This window comes from Mustela erminea, chromosome 6, assembly GCF_009829155.1.
Source record: "Mustela erminea isolate mMusErm1 chromosome 6, mMusErm1.Pri, whole genome shotgun sequence".
Lineage (NCBI taxonomy): Eukaryota > Metazoa > Chordata > Mammalia > Carnivora > Mustelidae > Mustela > Mustela erminea.
This window is the reverse complement of record NC_045619.1, coordinates 81,209,047-81,229,239: the sequence shown is the minus strand read 5'-3', so window position 1 is coordinate 81,229,239 and position 20,193 is coordinate 81,209,047. Positions and strand designations below refer to the sequence as shown.

Below are 20,193 nucleotides of genomic sequence, written 5' to 3'. Positions count from 1 at the left end.
TGGCACGACCACCAATGCAGCTGGTCAAGCCAGAAACCTGTGTGTAATCCTGGACTCCCCCTTTTCTTCATCCTCACAGTCAAACATTCATTATCCTCCGGTGCTGAATATATCTTGAGTCTGTCTTGCTCTGTCTGGCCAAGCAGCCCTGATCTGGGCTAGAGCAGAACTTCCCTGACCAATCCCCTGCCAGCAATTTCCACTCCCTCCCAATCCTCTCTCCCTTCAGCAGCCTAAGTGACTTCTGAAAATGAAATTCTGACCCAGTGCTCTCCTGCATTAAACCTTTTAGTGGCTTCCCATTAGGAAGCTACTTCCACATTTATGACCACGAGCATGGGTTACGTCTGTAATGCAGGAAAGTAAGAACAATCATTTTTAAAGGAGTCTGGTTACAAAGAGACTCTAAGCACCATGAGAGCAGGGCTTAGGCCTGTGTGGGCTGACGTGGAAGCTCAGGGCCCAATCAGGTCCCTGCGTGCAGCTGACTCTAACACATACGGACCGGCTGGCTGAACAACTGAATGAACGGGACGTGGGAGGACCTCGGCTGGACACAGAGTTGAGGAAGGCATGGTTTTGTTTGCTGCACCTTGTTTTAGAAGACGAAATATGGGGGCGCCTGGATGGCTCAGTGGGTTAAAGGCTCTGCCTTCAGCTCAGGTCATGATCCCAGGGTCATGGGATCGAGCCCCGCATCGGGCTCTCTGCTCAGAAGTGAGCCTGCTTCCCCCCATCTCTCTGTCTCTGCCTACCTCTCTTCCTTACTTGTGATCTCTGTCTGTCAAATAAATAACTAAAATCTTAAAAAAAAAAAAAAGAAGACGAAATATGTACTCATATTACATATATTACATATTCACAGATACACACAAATGGTGATGGAAAAGAGTGAAAGTAAAGTACATAAGAGGGGTCCCTGATGGAGACAGGCATAGACAGAGGGTTAACCCTCCACCAGAGAAGCAAAGTGAAGTGTAAATGTAAGTGTGTATGTGCATTACACACATACATTGCACATATGTGTATTACACACAATTTTTTTTTTTTTTTGAGGGAAGAAAAGTTGCGGCATTGTCCCCAGAAGGTTTCCACTCCCTCCGCGATTTAAGAAACAAGATGACCTACTAAGAATGAGGGGCAAGGGTGTGAAAGAAGGACCCGAGGAGAGCAGCGGGAGTTGGAAATCCTTTCCAGGATGGATACGAATGTCGGCTGGCTAAGTGCGCAGGGTTCAGTTTCTGTTCTGTGGTTTTTTCCATGAGCTGGGCAAATAAATGCTCGAGTCTGATTTTCTTGTTGGCCTCCCGTCCCTAAGGCAATAGGTTCTCAGAGTCAGTCTAAGAATCAAGTGTATCCCAATAACCTGGGGAACTCTGACAAAAGGATTCCTACGCCCCGGCCCGTGGGAATTCTGCATTAGTAACTGGGGGCAAGGATGACTCAGGTGTGCAACTCAGTCTGGGATGCATCGCCCTAAAGAACCTCACCTCGGTCTCCAGCCCACCAGGTCACCAGCCTCGCAGATCACACTTCCTCCTTAGTCACTGTACTGACCACTGCAGGGCACACTGGGTTGGTGATCAAACCAGCCAGTCAAAACCACAGTGACATGCAATGTCCACTTGGTCTCTCCATCTAAAAAGAAACCGCAGTGGGGAAGAAACAGAAAATACAGCTGTGGCTTTTATCTGCTCACACTGGGCTCCCACAGGAAGGACACACTTCCTGGTAGGGTGCTACCAAGAATGACCATCGCTGCCAGAGAGGAAAAAGGCAACAAACCAGACCTCTTTCTCTATTATCTTCCCCGTTTTTCTGGCTCAACCCTAACACTTTATCTCCCTATCGAGAACATGACCCCAAGCATGCTTTGCAGCTAAAGTACTACCAGCTGAAAATAGCCCAAAGGGAACAAATTCAGAATTTTTAACCATTTAACAGTTTCCTGTTCATGAAACGTGGGTTGCAATTTTACTCGAGACTTTCAAGATAACAGAGTTTCAGAGACTGACTGACAAATCCAAGGACAAGCTTCACTTCTGCAATTTCTTCAGTTGGTTGCCACAACTCTGTTTCCTAATCTGGTGTTCAATCACACGTGATTATCCCAACTGCTTAGAAATAAAATCAATCTTTGGGTACAGAGAGATCTTAAAATCTCCTACTGCAATCCCTTGGACTTACAGATGAGAAAATAATGGCAAGAGAGAATGCCTAAGCTTAAATACTAAATCTGGGAAGAGGACCCAAGCTTCCTAACTCCTGGTCCAGGGAACGGTCCACCATACTCAACCCCAACTGTACCCAAGAGAAGAACTAAAGTCAGTAAAAATGGAGATTCACGATTTACACAGAAGTCCCTGTTCACGAGTGTGATCAAATGCCTCAGAAACAACAAAGAAAATTATGTCAAGTGAGGCTTTTATTTAAAGGTGGAGTACTAGGGGGCACCTGGATGGCTCAGTCAGGTAAGCCTCTGCCTTTGGCTCAGGTCATGATCCCAGAGTCTTGGGATCCAGCCCGCATCCAGCCCCCTGCTCAGCAGGTGTCTGCTTCACCCTCTCCCTCTCCTCTGTCCCCCTGCTCATGCTCCCTCACTCCCCCTCACTTTCCCTCTCAAATAAATAAATAAAATCTTAAAAAATAAAGAAATAAAAGTAGAGTACTAAACACCTGCGCTGTCTTGCTCCCTCCTCAAACACCACAGGAGAAGGGACAGTAACACAATTTTGGAAGATGGAGAGCTAACAGACAAGTGGTGACTGGCTGAGCAGACTGGAGAAAGCTCAGTCCCAAACTAGAACTATCTAGAAGCAATGTCATTTAAATGATAAACCCTCAAGAGGATGAGGGACTGGCAGTGCCAGGTTCCTCTGGCAGTGGGGGTGAAGGTGGGGAGAAGATTGGCTGAAAGTCTGTTTAAGTAGAGAGACCCGCAGATTCTCTCCCTCACTCCTTGAAGAAAGTAACTGCCTCCAAACCCCCGGGCCCCACCTGGGAGAAGACTGAAATGTATTTCCTAAAAGACTCAATAAGGGATCTTTGGACTAGAGGATTCGAGGCCTAGGTGAGGAGTGGGATTTCATACTGAAGAGAAAATACACAAATTATTCCTGAATGTTGAGACACCGCAGCCTTGTCCTTGGCTTTCTCACTGGTCATCTTTTCTCTGGAGAATCTGCTCAGCTCAAATAACAAACAAAAACCTAAAACTATATCAGCATTTCCTAAACAAAACAAAAACAAACCGCCTAGCCTAGTATGAAGCTTAGCCCAGTCTGCTATCAAAGAACCTCTAGTCATCTTTTTTAGATAGTGGATATAAAACAGGAGGGAATAATAAACTTCTGGGTATTAGGGAAAGCATCTAACAGAGAAACAGCAAGGCAACTTAGAGGAGAGAGAAAAATCACAGGAGGAAGAAATTAAAAAAAAAACAAAACTCTAGTATCTTCAGCTATCTGAGAAAAGTACATTCATGAAAGAAGGAAAAGATACCAGAGAGAGAGAGAGAAAGAAATAAAAATATTAACTTTTAGAAATTAAAATGATGGCAGATTCAATAGAAGGCCTGAAAGATACAATTCGGGAAATGTCCGAGAAAGTTGAACAAAAACACAGAGATGTAAAACAGGAAAGATGGAAAGTTTGGGGGCCAATCTAGGACAGCCAATAGCTAGATAATAGAAAGAGTGTTCGTCATCAAAGAAATGGAGGGTCAGTGTTTATAAAGGGAAGACATTTCCCAGAACTGAGGGACATCTTTCCCCCAAAACTGAAGGACACCATTTTCCCTTTAACGAAAAGTGGAGAGAGGGAGGGGAAGGGGGTTTCCATAGTGAAGAGGCTTAGTTTCCAGCATATTAAATGCAAATAGACCTACACCAAGGTCCATCATAATGGAATTTCCAGAAAGAATTTTCATACAAAGGTTTTTAAGTCCAAATGGCAGGAACTTCTGAAAAGCAACACTGGAAGGCAGAGGCTTCAAAATTCTGAGAAGAGATGATTTCTACTCAAGAATTATAGTCAAGCCATCGCTAAAAAGCCAGCGAACACAAAGGCATTGTCAGACCTGCAAGTCTCAAAAAAGTTCTCTCTTCTGATACCCTTTCTACCTAAGGAACTGGGCACCGTGTGCCAGCAAAATGAAGCAGCAAACCAAAAAAGAATAAGTCATTCAGGTCCAGAGATCTGGGGCTCCAAAATGGGAGTGGCAAAAGGAGTTCTCTGGAGAGTGGTGAAGGGGAAGCCAAGAAAGCAACATAGGCAGAGATAAGATCAGAAGGGTCTGAGAGGAATTTCCCCAGAAGATAAATTTGGTACATTCTCGATGTGGTTGACTGAGAGGAGATTTACAACTGGGGTAGAGCCTGAGGTTGAATATTCATAAGTTCACCAGAAATGAAGAGATTTTAAAAACTCAGTATCTGCTATGTAGTCTTGACAGGAAAAGTAATCCAACGATATTACAGAGCTTTTCTGTGGGAAACATCTCATACTGATTTTACCAAAATTATAATATAAATTCAACTGAGAGCATGGGGGTTGGGAAATTTGTGTTAGAGGAAAGAGGAGCAGGCGTGGATGAACCCGAGCTAAATACTCACTTTTTCATCAATAGACAATCCCTAAAACTAAGAAACAGATGAGTAACAATATGATTATGTTAATTAAAGATATAGAAGCAGTTACTAAAATAATCAGCTAAAGTTGAAAATACTTGCCTTTGGGGAACATAAAAGGGAAGGGGAGCTGCTGCTCTTCATAACAAATATTATATTACTTAATTTTCTACTCATGTAAACATTATAAAATAATTATACCACACTTTGACAAAAGGAAAAAATTACTTTTTCCCCTTTAAAAAAAAAAAATGAAAGCAAGGACTCACGTCAAACATCTCATGACAGGACATGTATAAACATTAAGAACCCCTATTCTGGAACCTATTCTGTGCCAGGCACCATGCTCAATGCAGAAGACAGAACAGATAACACCACAGAAAAAGTCCCTTTTCAGGTAACTTATGTTCCATGATAAAACTAAACGCAAGCTTTAATAAGACAGAATAGGGATATATCTGGCAGAAGCAGCAACACAAAGAGCTCGAATGACCCTGAGAAATTTCACGAGTGATGGGAAAGAACAGCAGATCTTAGTAAAGAAGAAATGGGTAATGAAGAACTATAGCACATCTAGACAACATTTTAGAAATTCCACCATAATTAAAGGACCAAGAAATGGGGTGAGAGATGGAGAGGGTTTAAGAAGGTGTCTGGTTCTTTAGTTTTTAACATAGGGGTACGTGAGCATTAATTCACTTATTCCTTCAGTCGTTCAAAAACACTTATTGAGGGGTGCCTGTGTGGCTCAGTGGGTTAAAGCCTCTGCCTTCAGCTCAGGTCCTGATCCCAGTGTCCTGGGATGGAGCCCTGCATCGGGCTCTCTGCTCAGTGGGGAGCCTGCTTCCCCCTCTCCCTCTGCCTGCCTCTCTGCCTACTTGTGATCTCTGTCTGTCAAATGAGTAAAAAAAATCTTTAAAAAAAAAAAAACAACTTATAGAGCATCAGAACAGTGTTCATATGCAGCTTATGATCTACTGGAGGGACAGAGGCAATAAACAAATACAGACTTAATTTCAGGTAGAGATAAATGCTTTGAAACATTTGACTTCAAATGTTTGAAGTTGAACAAAGCAGGTGAAGGGAACCAAGAGTAATGGTGGTGTTTTGTCCAGGCGAGCCCCCAGGGGTGGTGTCCGAGGGAGAACTGATTGAAGTACAAGACGAGAATCCTAGACACAAAGGGGTTGGGAGGGGAGAGCAGGGGGGAGATGGGAATGAGAGCAATGTTCCAGACAGGAGGGTGACATGTCAAGGGCCAGTGAGGGGCTGGTGTGGCTGAAGTCCCTTGAGAGATGGGCAGAACAAGAGACAGGGACAGAGTGATGGCAAGGGCATTACAGTCCATGGCCAAGAGTTAGGACTTTATACTGTTTGTGGAGAAGCCGCTGCAGGTAGTATAAAAGTATAAAACAGAAGAACTCCCGCAGCTGTTGTGTGAACCCAGACCACAAGGTAAAGAGTAGAGGCAGGAAGATTCCAAAGTCCCGGCAAGACATGGTGGTGGTGACTGGGGCTGGGACTTAGGTGTGGGGTGGGAGAGGAGGAGTGCTTAGATCTGGGATAGATGCTAATGGGTCCAACAGGAGGTGTGAAAGAAAGGCAGGCATCCAGGAAGACTTCGGGTTTGGGGGCCTGAGCCATTGGGTGGAGCCACTGCCGAGATGAGGAACGACAAAAGGAAACAAATGAGGAGTTGGTTTTGCACATGCCACGTCTGCAATATCCAGGAGACAACCAAGTGGAAGAGGTCAAGCAGGCAGCTGAAAAGCCAGGGAGAGACAGGGACTGGGGAGAGGTATCTGGAAGTCATCACCATATAGACGGTATTTAAGGCTCTGGAAATGAGTATCACCTAAGTAGTGAGCCGAGATGGGAAGCAGTCAGAGAACAAAGTCATCAGCACTCCAAAGTTAGAGGCAAAGGACTAGGAAGAGAAGGATCCAGCAGGGGAGACAGGAAAAACAAGGGAGGTGCAAACAGAATCATAAGGAAGCAGCATCACAGAAACCAAGTAAAGAAAGAATTTCAGGAAGGAGGGAGTGGTCAGCTGTGCTCAGTGTGGCTAAGATAAGCAAGGGCTCCACGGTAAAGGGCTAGGGCCTCCATGACTCAGGATGAATGAACAATGCTCTGGGAGAACATTTCCTACCCAGAAATGCACTCAGACGACTTAGTAATTTGGAAGAGTAAGCCTCAGTTCATCTCGAACACCAACGCTCTGTTTCCACGAGTGCCTCCTCACGTCGCCAGTCCTCCCTCCTTCAGATTCTCCCAGGAAGCGACCCAGGAGATCACCATGCCCGGGAAATAAAGGCAACTCTTATGGGTAGACTTAAACGCAATGGCGTAGCAGACCAGTGCTCACCGCAGAGAATCAGATACGCTTGGGCAGGACAGAACTATTCCACAGGTCTCTGCATTTTTCTAACTCACAGCCTGGGAGAGGAAAATTAATGCAATAATTCCACGCATCTCGTAGAGCCTCTGAAAGTGCAGAGTATCTGCGATTTCTGCAACTTCTGATTATGCCTTCTAACCCCTTCCCCTCTCCCTCTTTGCTATGTTGTGGTACCAGACTTTCTTCTTTTTTTAAATCAGTTTACTAAGGTTTAATTTTATATACAGTAAAAATTTACCCCAAGTCTGGTGCATTTTGACTAGCATATACAGTCATGTAGCTCTCTCTCAAAGCCCCTCCATAGTCAATTTCCTCTGCTTGCTTCTGATCCTTGGCAAATGATAATTTCTCTCTAAGGTTCTGCATTTTCAGAATATCATATACATGGAATCAAATCGTATGCAGACTTTTATATCTGGCTTGTTTCACTCAGCATAATGCTTCTGAGATTTTATCCATTCTGATGCCTGTATCTGTAATCTGTTCCTTTTTGCTACTCAATACTGTTCCACTGTGTGGCTGTGTCACGGTTTATCCATTTGCCAGTTGACGGACATTTGAGTTGTTTCTAGGTTGTAGTTATTATGAATAAAAAAAACTTCTATAGACTTTCACTAGAAGGTCTTTGGTGGACACGGTTTTTATTTCTCAAGGCAGCACCTAGGAGTGGAATTGCTGGGTCATGTAGCATCTAGTTTTGTCGGCTAAGAATAGCTAAACATCTACCAAGCACTTACTTTGTATCACATACTTTGTATCACTTACTTTGTATCACATTTTATATCACATTCCAAGTTCTTCGTAGGCCTTATGCCATTTAATTTTTAAAACAGCAAGTTTAATCAAATTATGAATGCCCCCTGATGAGGAAACTAAGGCACAGAGGGATTAGGTGATGTACCCAAGATCACACAGCTTGCAGGCAGTAGGACCAGGATTCTCAAACCCAGGAATCATATCACCAAAGGCAAATCACCCACCATTTTGCTTTGCTGCCTCCCTCAAGTCAAACATGTGATGGCTGAGAGATAGAGTACCAAATTCTACCTGATGCTGTTAAGAGTTTGGATCAAAAATGGCCACCACTAACTATTCCCTTCCCCTCTTTTAACCATGACAATGAATACACTGGAAGTCTCGGAGTGTCACTGCCGCGAGGACATGCCATTGTAAAGTCAGAACTTTATAGGACATTATGAAGAAATGCTTTTAACTGTGTCACAGAAGCTTATAAACGTTAACTTATGAATGTTAAATAGTAACCGTAAGAAAAGCTGAAGTCAGCCGGCGTCTACCACGATAGTAAAACTCTCTTCTGGAGACTTCTCCACTCTCATGACGTAAGAGGCCATGTTGGTTAGAAAATTAAAAGCACTTTGGAATCAGATAGACCTGGATTCAAATTTTGGTTCCACTCCCTGGTGGATAGGTGCATACACGTGCACACGCGCGCGCACACACACACACACACACACACACACACACACACCCCTCTTCACACTGGTGTGAACAATTCCTAATTTGCAAGATGGTCGTAATGATCCGACAGCGAAACAAGGTTGAATCACTGAACACCGCGTCTTACATATCTGATAAATCCTCCTCTCCCACAAGGTACTGCTGAGCCTCTGAAATTGGTCTGATAAAAGCTGGTTACTTAGCAAAAAGTTTTATCAGTCTGTCCATTTTTCACCCAAATAGCAGCAAAGGAGCAACTGGACATAGGTGCTTCTTTAAAACTTCATCTCTCATCTTAAAAAGGAAGTCAGGCAAACACTGCACTTTCTATTTCACAGTATAACCAAAATTATTTTAATATTAAAATGTTTTATATTTACCACCAGCAAAACAACTTCGGTTTCTCCTGAAATGTCTAAGACCAGTTAAGGAAGATTCCCCCTGACTACACACACTGCCCCTTTCCTGATCACAGAGCAGGAGACCGTGACGTCTGAGACCACACACTCTGGCCATCCTTCCCTCCTGACTGCAACATCTTGACATCATCTTCACATTTATCCTACGGCTCTCAGCCAGTTTACAGTCCTGGCTCTGTAAGCTCCCAATTCTCCCTGTGTGCCACCTCCTGGCCACGTGGCTCAAGAGATGGAGTAGCAGCCTGTCTTCGGAGTCAGCCCTCTGATACAGCCAGAAGACTCAACATAAAAACACTGCAAACCTGGGGGGCGCCGGGGTGGCTCAGTGGGTTAAAGCCTCTGCCTTCGGCTCAGGTCATGATCTCAGGGTCCTGGGATAGAGCCCCGTGTTGGGCTCTCTGCTCAGCAGGGAGCCTGCTTCCTCCTCTTTCTCTCTGACTATCTCTCTGCCTACTGTGATCTCTGTCTGTCAAACAAATAAATAAAATCTTTAAAAACAAAACAAACAAAAAAAAACACTGCAAACCTGGGAACATTTTTTCACATAAAAATGAAGTACTGACCAAGAATGAACCTTATGTCAACAGGAATGACAGAAGATTCATAGTTTTGGTTTTGTTTTTGTTTTTTTTAATCAATTGAACTGAATTGAATCAATCACTATGAATTGAAAATAATTTAGCACATGAATCCAGAGAAGCCAAACGATTTGATTCAGCTCTGCTAACAGAATGTGGCTTCTCAGAGTTATGTCTGCAGTATGATAAAGGAGATAATTTAGTCCTTAAAACACACTTCCATGAAATAGCTTTGTTCTCTTGATTCAACTTTCTGTCTTAAGGTAGACGCCACACGCTGCTACCCTCCACTTCCATCACCCACACTTGTCAGTATTTTATTCAAAAGTCCCTAGATGTTATAAAGTATCTTGAGCAACTTGAGAGGTCACTGAAATTCTGTTTTCATTTACATCAAAAGCGCCCTGAAATTTTTCCCCCCAAAACCTCTGTTCTGGAAGATAGGGGTGGAAAGGGGCAGTGTATGAGATCTTGACCCACAATACAGCAGGCCCTAGAAAGACAAGTTTTGCTTTCAGAACTTTTTCTGAAAGCTAACATATAGAAATACATGGATTATTTTTAGCAATCTATGTGGACTAATGGAGGAATTAAAAAAAAAAATCAGGGTACTTCAACTCAACAAACGATCCAGAGCCCTACAAGGTGCCAGCAAGTTACAGAAAGGACACGAAGGGTGTGGGCTCCTGGAGCCAGTCCGAGAGGAGAGCTAGGGGTGCTGTTCAAACAGAGAGGAAGGGCATCTTACCCGGCCTGGATGGGTGAGAAGTCAGAAAAGGCCTCTTGGAGGCAGCAACATCACCTGAGGGATGAGGAAGCATCAATAAATACAAAAAACAAACAGAAGGTGGGGAGGCAGGCAGCAGACACACCAGACAGAGGGTCAGACCCAAATCCCAGACCTGCTCCTGCAACAACTGGGAGCTGACCTTGAGCAAGCCGCTTGCCCTTTCAAGTTTTCATTTTTTTTCTCATCTGTGACATGGGATGGTTAGATTATGTCTGTTTACCCTAACCTTTGCCGTGCATCAGGAACCTCTGGGAGCTTTCTAACAATACTAGCTCCCTCCTCCAGAAATGTGGTTTCAATTGGTAGAGCACCTGTGTTTCTCTCAACAGCTTTCCAGGTGGTGCTGGTCTGATCGGCAATGGTGGTATAGTGGTGAGCATAGCTGCCTTCTAGGTGACGCTAGTCTGCAGTCATCGTGCGGAACCACTGGATGAGAGGTCTCTCAAGTCTGTGGTTTTCAACCCCCATGCTCAAGAAGACCCTCTGGGGAGCTTTTCAACATCCCGAGGCAGGCTGCATTCACAACAATTAAACCAGAATCTCTGGGACCCAGGCATCTGTATCTTTCCAAGTTCCCAGGCTGATTCCAAGGTGCAGCCAAAGTTGTGAACCACTGTTCTAGGGGCTCTTCACACTTCCATTTCCTAGGACAGCCACTGAAGGATGGCAAAGAGAAGGGAAGAGAAGCTTTTAAGTTTCTCCCTCTCTTTTGGGTCAAATTAAAAGGAGACGGCATGCCAGAGCTAGTGACGGATTTTAAATGGAACTGTAGCACACAGTAGGGTTGATTTTGGACATATGCATAATTCACACCGACACATGACAGGTAGAAAGATGCTTATTCCAAAATGCTCTCAGTTCTGAATTTAAAATTCAACAGAATACATATAAAATGACTCCATGGTGTGTTCTCTGCAATAGTTAGTTAGGATTTGATTTGCATGGCTGCCTATAATATGAACATTACATTCCCTACCCCCAAGGTTACTTAAATCCACTTATTAAGGCAATGGTGAGCTAAACAAACAGTAATTAGAAACACTCCAGACTACCTTTTAAATCTGTTGCTAAATTATATTTTTCCTGCACCAAAGCCCATACACACACAGCATGTCCACAAGCATCACAAAACCAAAACCTCAGAAATATTTACATTCATAAGAGCCCAAGTTCCTCTGGGTCTTCCCATTGGGTTCTGCAGGGAAGTAAGGCCAACTTTGGAAAAGGGCTGTTCATTACTGCTATTTCTCACATCTGGGTAAATAAAGCACTGCCCACATGTGGTTAGAAATCCCTGGAGAAAACTAATTCTCTGTGGGTCTGAAAATGAAAATGAAGAACACCTCTGATAGACTGCTTCATTTCCTGAAATGAGTCAGAAATGAAAGCAATTCTTCAGCAAAGAACATGTGCACTGCGGTACAACTTATAAAATAACACCAGATGATACCTGTGGCTAGGAGGCCGGGCCTGAGCATGGAGGGAGGGCCCGGAGAACAGGACTGGGCCTTCTGTGCTGTACTTAATCTCAGAGATGCTGCTGGCGCTGCCTTAGAGGTCTGCAAATCCAATGAGCCGCCGAGCATCCCAGTCTCAGCTGTAAATCTCGATTAGCAGTAAGACTGCTTACATTCCATTAGGAAACTGGCCCCTCTCCAAAGGGTGGAAGCAGCCAGAAAGGATTCATGGGCCATCGTGGGCACAGAAACAGCAATTCTTACAAGAAAAATGGTTTTACTTCACTAAGAAGAGTTTCTGCCTGTTAATGATTCAGACTGGTCTTTCTTCTTGAGGAGAAAGGACAGCTGTGTGCTGTGACTGAACGCCGTCCAGAGAAGCCCCTCCTTCCACATTAGGCCCGAAGGAGGTACTGGCATATGGTCAGGGACTGGAGGGTAAGAAAGCCTGAAATACCCTTCACAGTAACTGATGAGGACCAGTGCACAGGAAGGTGACAAACAAAGGCTGTCTTCCCCAAAACTGAAGGCTGCTTGTGTCCCTTAGGTGGCTCACTACCGTTCCTTCCATAATGCGTATTTAACAGGAATCCCACTCCATTGTTGGTAATGCGGGTGGACAGGGTACCTGGAGACAACCTAGATGCCGATGAGCAGGTCACCAGTTACATCCACAACATATACAATGGAATACTATGCAGTCATTTAAAAGGCCACTACAGAGGATGCACGGATACACGGATGTGTGTTTTTGCCTGATACGTTCAGACCAGACAATAATGTACCTGGACTCTGCAGAGCAAACATTTGTGTCAGTGTATTTAAAGAGGTTACCTGAGTGTGGAAGGAAGGGGCTAGGAGACTGTTAACTTTCCTTTTACAATCGTGAATACAGTTTGAATGATCTTTTCATGTGCTTACCCTCCCTCTTTAACAATAGGCATTGTTAAATAGGTGGAAGGCTATTTTTGGTTTCTTCTTTATACTAGTCTCTCCATATAAAACAAATGAAGGTTATTTTAAATAGATGTTATATGCTCACTTGCGTCTCATCCAAATTCACGTGTTGGGGCCTTAACACGCCGTACCCAGAATCTTACGAACCTTATGATCTTATTAACCTTAATGGAGTGATGAGGTTAAAATGCAGCCATTAGAGTGGGCCCTAATCCAGTCTGACTGGTGTCCTTCTGAGAGGAAAAATGGGCAGAGACCCAAACACACAGAGGAGGGACCGCATGAGGACACAGTGATAAGATGGCAGCTGTGAGACCAGGGGAGAAACCTCAGAAGAAACCACATGTGCCAACACCTGGACCTTGGACTTCCAGCCTCCAGAACTGTGAGAACATAAATTTCTGTTGTTTGGTCACTCAGTAAATTTATCTGTAAATAGACAGAGGGACACAGTTCTACGACACAACAGGGGGAGAGGCACTGGTGAAAGTATTTGGTGGGTTAAGAACCCACCATGTCAATCCACCCAAATCCTTGAGGAGAACACAGGCAGCAACCTCTTTGACCTCAACGGCAGCAATGTCTTCCTAGGAACATTGCCAAAGGCAAGGGAAGCAAGGGCAAAAATGAACTATTGGGGCTTCACCAAGATCAAAAGCTTTTGCAAAGGAAACAGTTAACAAAACCAAAAGACAACTGACAGAATGGGAGAAGATATTTGCAAATGACATATCAGATAAAGGGCTAGTATCCAAAATCTATAAAGAGCTTAGCAAACTCAACACCCAAAGAACAAATAACCCAATCAAGAAACGGGCAGAGGACATGAACAGACATTTCTGCAAAGAAGACATCCAGATGGCCAACAGACACATGAAAAAGTGCTCCATCTCACTCGGCATCAGGGAAATACAAATCAAAACCACAATGAGATATCACCTCACACCAGTCAGAATGGCTAAAATTAACAAGTCAGGACATGACAGATGCTGGTGAGGACGCGAAGAAAGGGGAACCCTCCGACACTGTTGGTGGGAATGCAAGGTGGTGCAACCACTCTGGAAAACAGCATGGAGGTTCCTCAAAAAGTTGAAAATAGGGCTACCTTACAACCCAGCAATTGCACTACTGGGTATTTACCCTAAAGATACAAATGTAGTGATCCGAAGGGGCACGTGCACCCAAATGTTTATAGCAGCAATGTCCACAATAGCCAAACTATGGAAAGAACCTGGATGTCCATCAACAGATGAATGGATAAAGAAGAGGTGGTATATAGATACACAATGGAATACTACGCAGCCAAAAGAAATGAAATCTTGCCATTTGTGACGATGTGGATGGAACTAGAGGGTATTATGCTTAGTGAAATAAGTCAATCGGAGAAAGACAACTATCATATGATCTCCCTAATATGAGGAAGTGGAGATGCAATGTGGGGGGCTTGGGGGGTAGGAAAGAATAAATGAAACAAGATGGGATCAGGAGGGAGATAAACCATAAGAGGCTCTTAATGTCACAAAACAAACTGAGAGTGGCCAGGGAGAGAGGGGGAGGGAGAGGGTGGTGGGGTTATGGACATTGGGGAGGGTATGTGATATGGTGAGTGCTGTGAAGTGTGTAAACCTGGTGATCCACAGATCTGTACCCTTGGAGCTAATAATACATTACATGTTTATTAAAAAATTTAAAAATAAAAAAAAAAAGAAGAACCCACCATGTCTGCTACGATGCATCATTTGGCAGGCAAAGAAACTGGGGCTCACTGTGCTTCTGACTACACCAGAGTCACCCCCTTCAGTGACGTGATCCAGGAATAGAATTGGTTTCATACCTCCTTAGTCAAGACTAAATCTGCTCACGCCACTTACATTTTATGGTATTTTTAACAAGTCCCATAACTTGAAGAACTAGCGACTGAGATATTTTATTAGTGTCTTTTAAAGGCCTGGCTGATGTTCAAAAGGTTTTCTTCCTATGCTGATAACTAATGAAGAGGAAGGTGTCACAGTAAAATCATTAATTTAAAAAAAAAAAAAAAAAACTTGGTTCCAGAGTTTGAAAGAAATCCAGAAAAATAAGCAATGTGCCATATTTGCATGCCAACCTAATTTTTTATACTGTAAAACATGTGGTTTCAGACCACATTGCAATATATTAAAAATATGGTAGTCCAAAACTAAATTTTTTTGAAGATTTATTTGAGAGAGAGAGAGAGAGAGAGAGAAGGGCAGAGGAAGAGGGAGAATCTCTAGCAGAAACCCCGCTGAGCAGGGAGCCTTGATCTCGTGACCCTGAGATCATGACCAGAGGCAAAACCAAGAGTCAGATGCTCAACTGACTGAGCCACCCAGGTGTCCCAGCCAAAGTTAAAATCATATATAGAAATTATATATGTTTACAAATTAATTAATCCTTCCTTTAAAAATAGAGTTTAGGGGGCTCCTGGGTGGCTCAGTTGTTAAGCGTCTGCCTTCAGCTCAGCTCATAATCCCAGGGTCCTGGGATGGAGCCCCAAATCCGGCCCCTGCTCAGCAGGAAGCCTGCTTCTCCCTTTCTCTCTGCAGCTCCCCCTGCTTGTGTTCCCTCTCCTGCTGTGTCTCTCTCTGTCAAATAAATAAAAATCTTAAAAAATAATAATAATAAAATAAAATAAAATAAAAATAGAGCTTAGAAATCAGAGCAATATATTAAAGTCACAGACTGTGCCTATAGTATCTATAACCTAGAAGTGGGTTAAGGCCCAGGCACAAGAAAATACAATCAGAACTTAAAGATAAATATTTGGAACAGTCTCGGGCTGCATTCAGAGGAAGGCAGAATCCACCCTGAATGGTTAGGAAAATTTTCATGGAGGGCAAAAGCTCAATCTGGAATTAGATACATAAAAGTTACGAAGTGATGTATGTCCACATCTATCTTGCTACTAAAGTTTTAAAGGCAAGAGCTGTGGCTAAGATCCTAACAGAGTGCCTGGCAAATAAAAGGCATGTGTCAGTGCCAAGGCAGGAGAAACCAGCGGGAAAGTACACAGTACGAGTACCTAGAGCAGGTTCTCGTAAGGAGGTTGTGGGGTAGAAGGTTAAAGAAGTTACGATCAGCCTGTAGATGTGTTGAAGTTTGGGCTTTAGCCCTGTGCGCTACGGACTGTTAGAAGGTGTTTCTGAAGGAGAATGTTGCCAAGAGCACAGATGGGACCAGCAGTGATGCGCAGAATGGAAAGAAGTGGCAGGGAAACGACAAGAGCCAACCAAGCGGTGTCAGGGGTTAATCAGGTGATCCGTTGGGGAGTCTCTGCTTCCCAGTGTGTAAAATGGGCATCATACTGCCTATCTTCAAAGGGACTTTTACAAAAGACTAAGGGGCTGTAACACATTAACAGTTATCACGTCAGAAAATAGAACTGTCATTATCATAATCATTTTTCCACCCTGAAAGATACAGAAGAAAATGAGAGAACAAGGGTGGGGTACAGAGCCAGGGTATGTCCCCTTCGGCTCTCTTCAGGCACCTTAAACAGACCGTGATAACGGCTGTCTTCTTTTCTGGACGTGGAGTACACCATATTTTTACTCCCTAGTTCTCCAGAACTTAATACACCGATCCAGTAGACCCAGGAGGAACAGATGTCTGAAATAGTATTTAAAATCAAGACACTGCAAAATTAATTTTTAAGTTGTTTTTGTATATAAGTAACTAATAGGCTAATGCCAATCAGCTTTAAAACACTAAATTAATGGACTCAGCTATACATCCAGGAAAACCATTTTCATAATGAAAATGCCAATGCCTTTTTAATTAAGGACGGAATTGCCAACATCAAAGACTCAAGATAAATGAGGAATCGTTCTTTTCTCTCATAAATGAAAGAACCTGATAACTCTGAATTATTCTGAAATACTGATTACCAGAAATTGTTTGGAATCTAAGCTACAGGATTTTCCAACTGCATAATAATCACTTCATACCGGGGCTGACAGCCTCAGACCAAATTTGATGCCCTGGCTTTTTAAGTTCTTTTTCCTAATTATTATCAGGAGACCGATGGCCCTATATTTAGAGTCATTATGCAGATACGAAGCTCTACTAAAGATAATGGCACTTGGTCTAACACAAAGTAATGCTAGCTTCTTTGTAAATTTGACCTTAAAAGATCTGCTATACAGAAAAAACTATATGCACATTTATATAAATGTGGAGATGTGTGTTCATGGGAAAGCTTTACCAACTAATCATTAGCTCCAGTCATCATAAAATAAATACGTCAGAGATCTGTGCTGATGTTCCTATTCTCAACATTCAGGATGTATTTAAAAGCTGTTTGCTCTTTGGCCCCAGACCAGGTTTCCACATTTCCTACATCACTGGAGGGTGTATGACTTCTTAACATTTAAAAAAAAAAAAAAACCCAAACCCAACAAAGTGACCCAAAAGGGCTAACACAAAGGGAGTGAAATAAAACATAACTGGTTACTGCTGCCAGAGTCAACAGAGACTTTCCAATAAACAACGAGGCCAAGAGGAAGACAGCAGTGAGCAGTCAAACAAATTAGTAGGCGAAGACTGACATAGAGTAAGGAAGGCAAACACACCAGCATAACATGACTGTGAAGAGACATTAGTCAGCACATACATGCATTCAACACTGAAGATGAGTAACACCTTAGAGGACGTGCCAGAAAACAAAATCAGGAATTTCCCAGAAGGACAAGACCGAAGGCTAAGACAACATGGGGCAGGTTATGGAGTAAACCACAAGATAAACTGAGAGAATTAGTTTTAATCCCTCTCCTTTATCTCCCCAACTGGCTTCCTTCAGAATGTTTCTTGACTTTCTAAACCTCAGCACCTTCGTCTGCAGTCTGAACAGGGAAGATATATGGTATCCCAAAGTCTCTCCCAGTTCTGACAATAGATCGGAAGTTTCTGTTTAGCTGATACAGAGACACTTTGTCTTTTATAGGCTTCTCTTACTTCATAATGAGCTTCAAGTTTGCAAGCCTGGAATTTCACAGAAAGGAGCCAAACTCTGTCAGCATGCACACGGAGCACAGCCCTAAAGCAGGAGTCAAGCCAAGGCCTCTGACAGGAGTCCAAACAGCCGGCCAGTTCAAATGTTACCTGTGACATCATGTCGACAGTCCCTTTGGCCCTGCCCTCCTGAGCTCTTCTGAGCTGGGTACACTCGATTTCCCAGCCTCAACTCTTCACATAACCCTACAGGTTTCATAGACACTTACTTAAAAAGGTTAGGAGAGCTTGTAAGAGGTAACAGGCACCGGAAATGTTTGGTGGCAGCTCCTAACCTGGAGAATGGCATGGCGGGTTAACAAGAACCAGCACTCAAAGAAAGAACACCTCGCATGGCCCTATGGCAGCGAGTCCTTCACTGGCTCCACTTTTTCAAGTCTTCATAAAATAATCAGGATGCAAACAAATGTTTATACCCACAGATATCTCGCAATATTACTAATAACAGCAAAAATATCTGCCACAGGCTCGACCTACAATAATCAAGGAAGATTATGTAAATCATACATCAAGTTAGGCTCTCTTGGTACATGGACCCCTCACTCCTGTGCTCACCCACTGACAGCCACTGCCTTCACCAGACTTAAGGTCCAAGAGGCACAAACCACATTCTGCTCGCGACCTTAGCTGTAAAGTCTGCTTCACAGCAAGCACAAAATAAGCATCAGTTGAATGTTTGCTAGTAAATGCTCTCAAGTAAATTCTATATGGTCGGATAACATGCAGCTAGCATGGTGTATGAAGCATGTTGAAGTGGAGAGAACACCAAGGAGGAAGATGTTCTGGAGAGGCAAAGCAGCGATGGTTATTCAACAGTGCAACCGTACACAACGTCCCTGAGTTGAGCATTTGAAACTGCATAAAATGGCCAATTTTATGTTATGTATGGTTTACTACAGTGAAAAACGTCAGGGAACACTTCTGAGGCAAGGTAAGTGAAAAGGCGGGGTACCACACATCTAAACTCTATGACATTACGTCTGCGTCTCTGAAAAGCTAGAGAGCGGCACGCTAAGGTAGTCATGTTTGGTTTATCTTAGGGTGATTTTTTATTTACCATTTCCTGTATTTTCTTTCCAAAATATCCACCACTGTCCATGTCTAATGCACACCATGAGAAGAAGCTGTGTCCCAGGAAGCGTCAGGGATGGGAAGGTCTGGTGGCCAGCAGATTTCATTTAGGTGGGGATCATTCACCTGGCTACAGCCCTTGCTGTACGTACAGAAAACATACCACCTGTGCGTGCCTTCACTGCACGCCTTCGCTGTGGAGATAATCCAAAGGCATGCCACTGGAGTTCAATTTTTATATTATACGGATGCGGATTTTTCTACTTTTTCTTACTCTTATGCCAGAAAGCCTGCATCACAGATTTGCTGCTATGTAACTACACTTTGCCCAGGCTGAGAAGAAGCCACAGCTGGTGTTCTGGACGCATTAATGCCAAACTGGAATGAAAGCACAGTTGTTCTGAGGGGACAGTGTTCAGGACCTGGGACAGGTGTGTCTGGAACTCCTCACAGAGAGTAGTGAGGTACCCAGACAGCCTCAGTAAACCCTAGATCCGTTGTGTTTCACAGCTGAATTAGAAACAAGGCCTCTGGAGTCACACGGACTCGGGACTGAAGTAACATACAACGTAGTCCTCGGACTGCCACCTATGACTGTCATCTTGAGGGCTCTTGCCTCAGTTTCCCCACAAACAAATGGAGATGATAATAGCTACGTCCAGGTATTAAACAGTACGACGTTTAATCAGAGATGCATCAAGAAAACCCAGGGCCTGCTGTCTGGAGACGTGCAGTCAGCACCCCTACTTTCATTTCCTTTCCTTCTTTTAGAGTGAGTCTAATACGGGAAGGCAACAGTGAATGTGTAAAATGACTAACTATCTATAACTAACAGTTAACATGGTAGGGACATAAGAAGATATTTTCAATAATCTGCTAATTCACTCCATCGATTCAGACGTCCTCATGATACAGCTCAAACCAATTTTCCTGTTCTGTCTTCCTCAGTAGTTGGAAAGTATTAATCACCATTCTCTGTGTACTTCCTATACCCGAGACCATGAAGCCACCCTTCAGGTTCTTCTTTAACATCCTAATATTTAAATCTTCTCTTCCTTTAAGTGTATCTGTGACTCCCCTGAGCCCTCTGCAAGCTCTGCAAGCTCCCCCAACATCCTGTTAGCTGGGGACCCTCTGGATCCTTCTGAATGGGGCTGAGTATCACGCAAGGCAGGAGCTCGCTTTGTGAATCCCAGTGCTGAGCGTGGAAAAATACAATTGCATGATCATTATGCTTCTGAAGGCTACTTGACTTTGGGCAACAGACGAAGGTGTGTGGGTACTCCCGACACAGATCCAAGTGTGGCCAACGGTGCCCTCTGCATCTGCTCCAGTGACCTTTGTCCTGTGCTCTGCCTGTGGTTACCAAAACTGTTTAGCAAGCTGATTCCCGATACTGTCTC

The 20,193-nt window shown here is 43.6% G+C and overlaps 1 protein-coding gene across 4 annotated transcripts in view; it reads right to left on the bottom strand.

The window, feature by feature from the left end:
• Positions 1–20,193, bottom strand: part of ANO6 (anoctamin 6) — a 187,894-nt gene that overhangs the window by 130,033 nt on the left and 37,668 nt on the right. The window contains exons 1-2 of one of the 4 annotated variants that reach the window (XM_032347963.1): positions 11,725–11,904; positions 10,233–10,286 (exon numbers count right to left, since the gene is read on the bottom strand). The exons of 1 other annotated variant lie outside the window; for it this stretch is intronic. In XM_032347963.1, coding sequence (XP_032203854.1) covers positions 10,233–10,286; positions 11,725–11,860 — 190 coding nt within the window. In that variant the 5' untranslated portion in view covers positions 11,861–11,904. Of the gene's footprint in view, positions 1–10,232; positions 10,287–11,724; positions 11,905–20,193 lie in introns of those variants that run through there. 2 more of the 4 variants (XM_032347960.1, XM_032347961.1) reach the window with 2 other exon arrangements.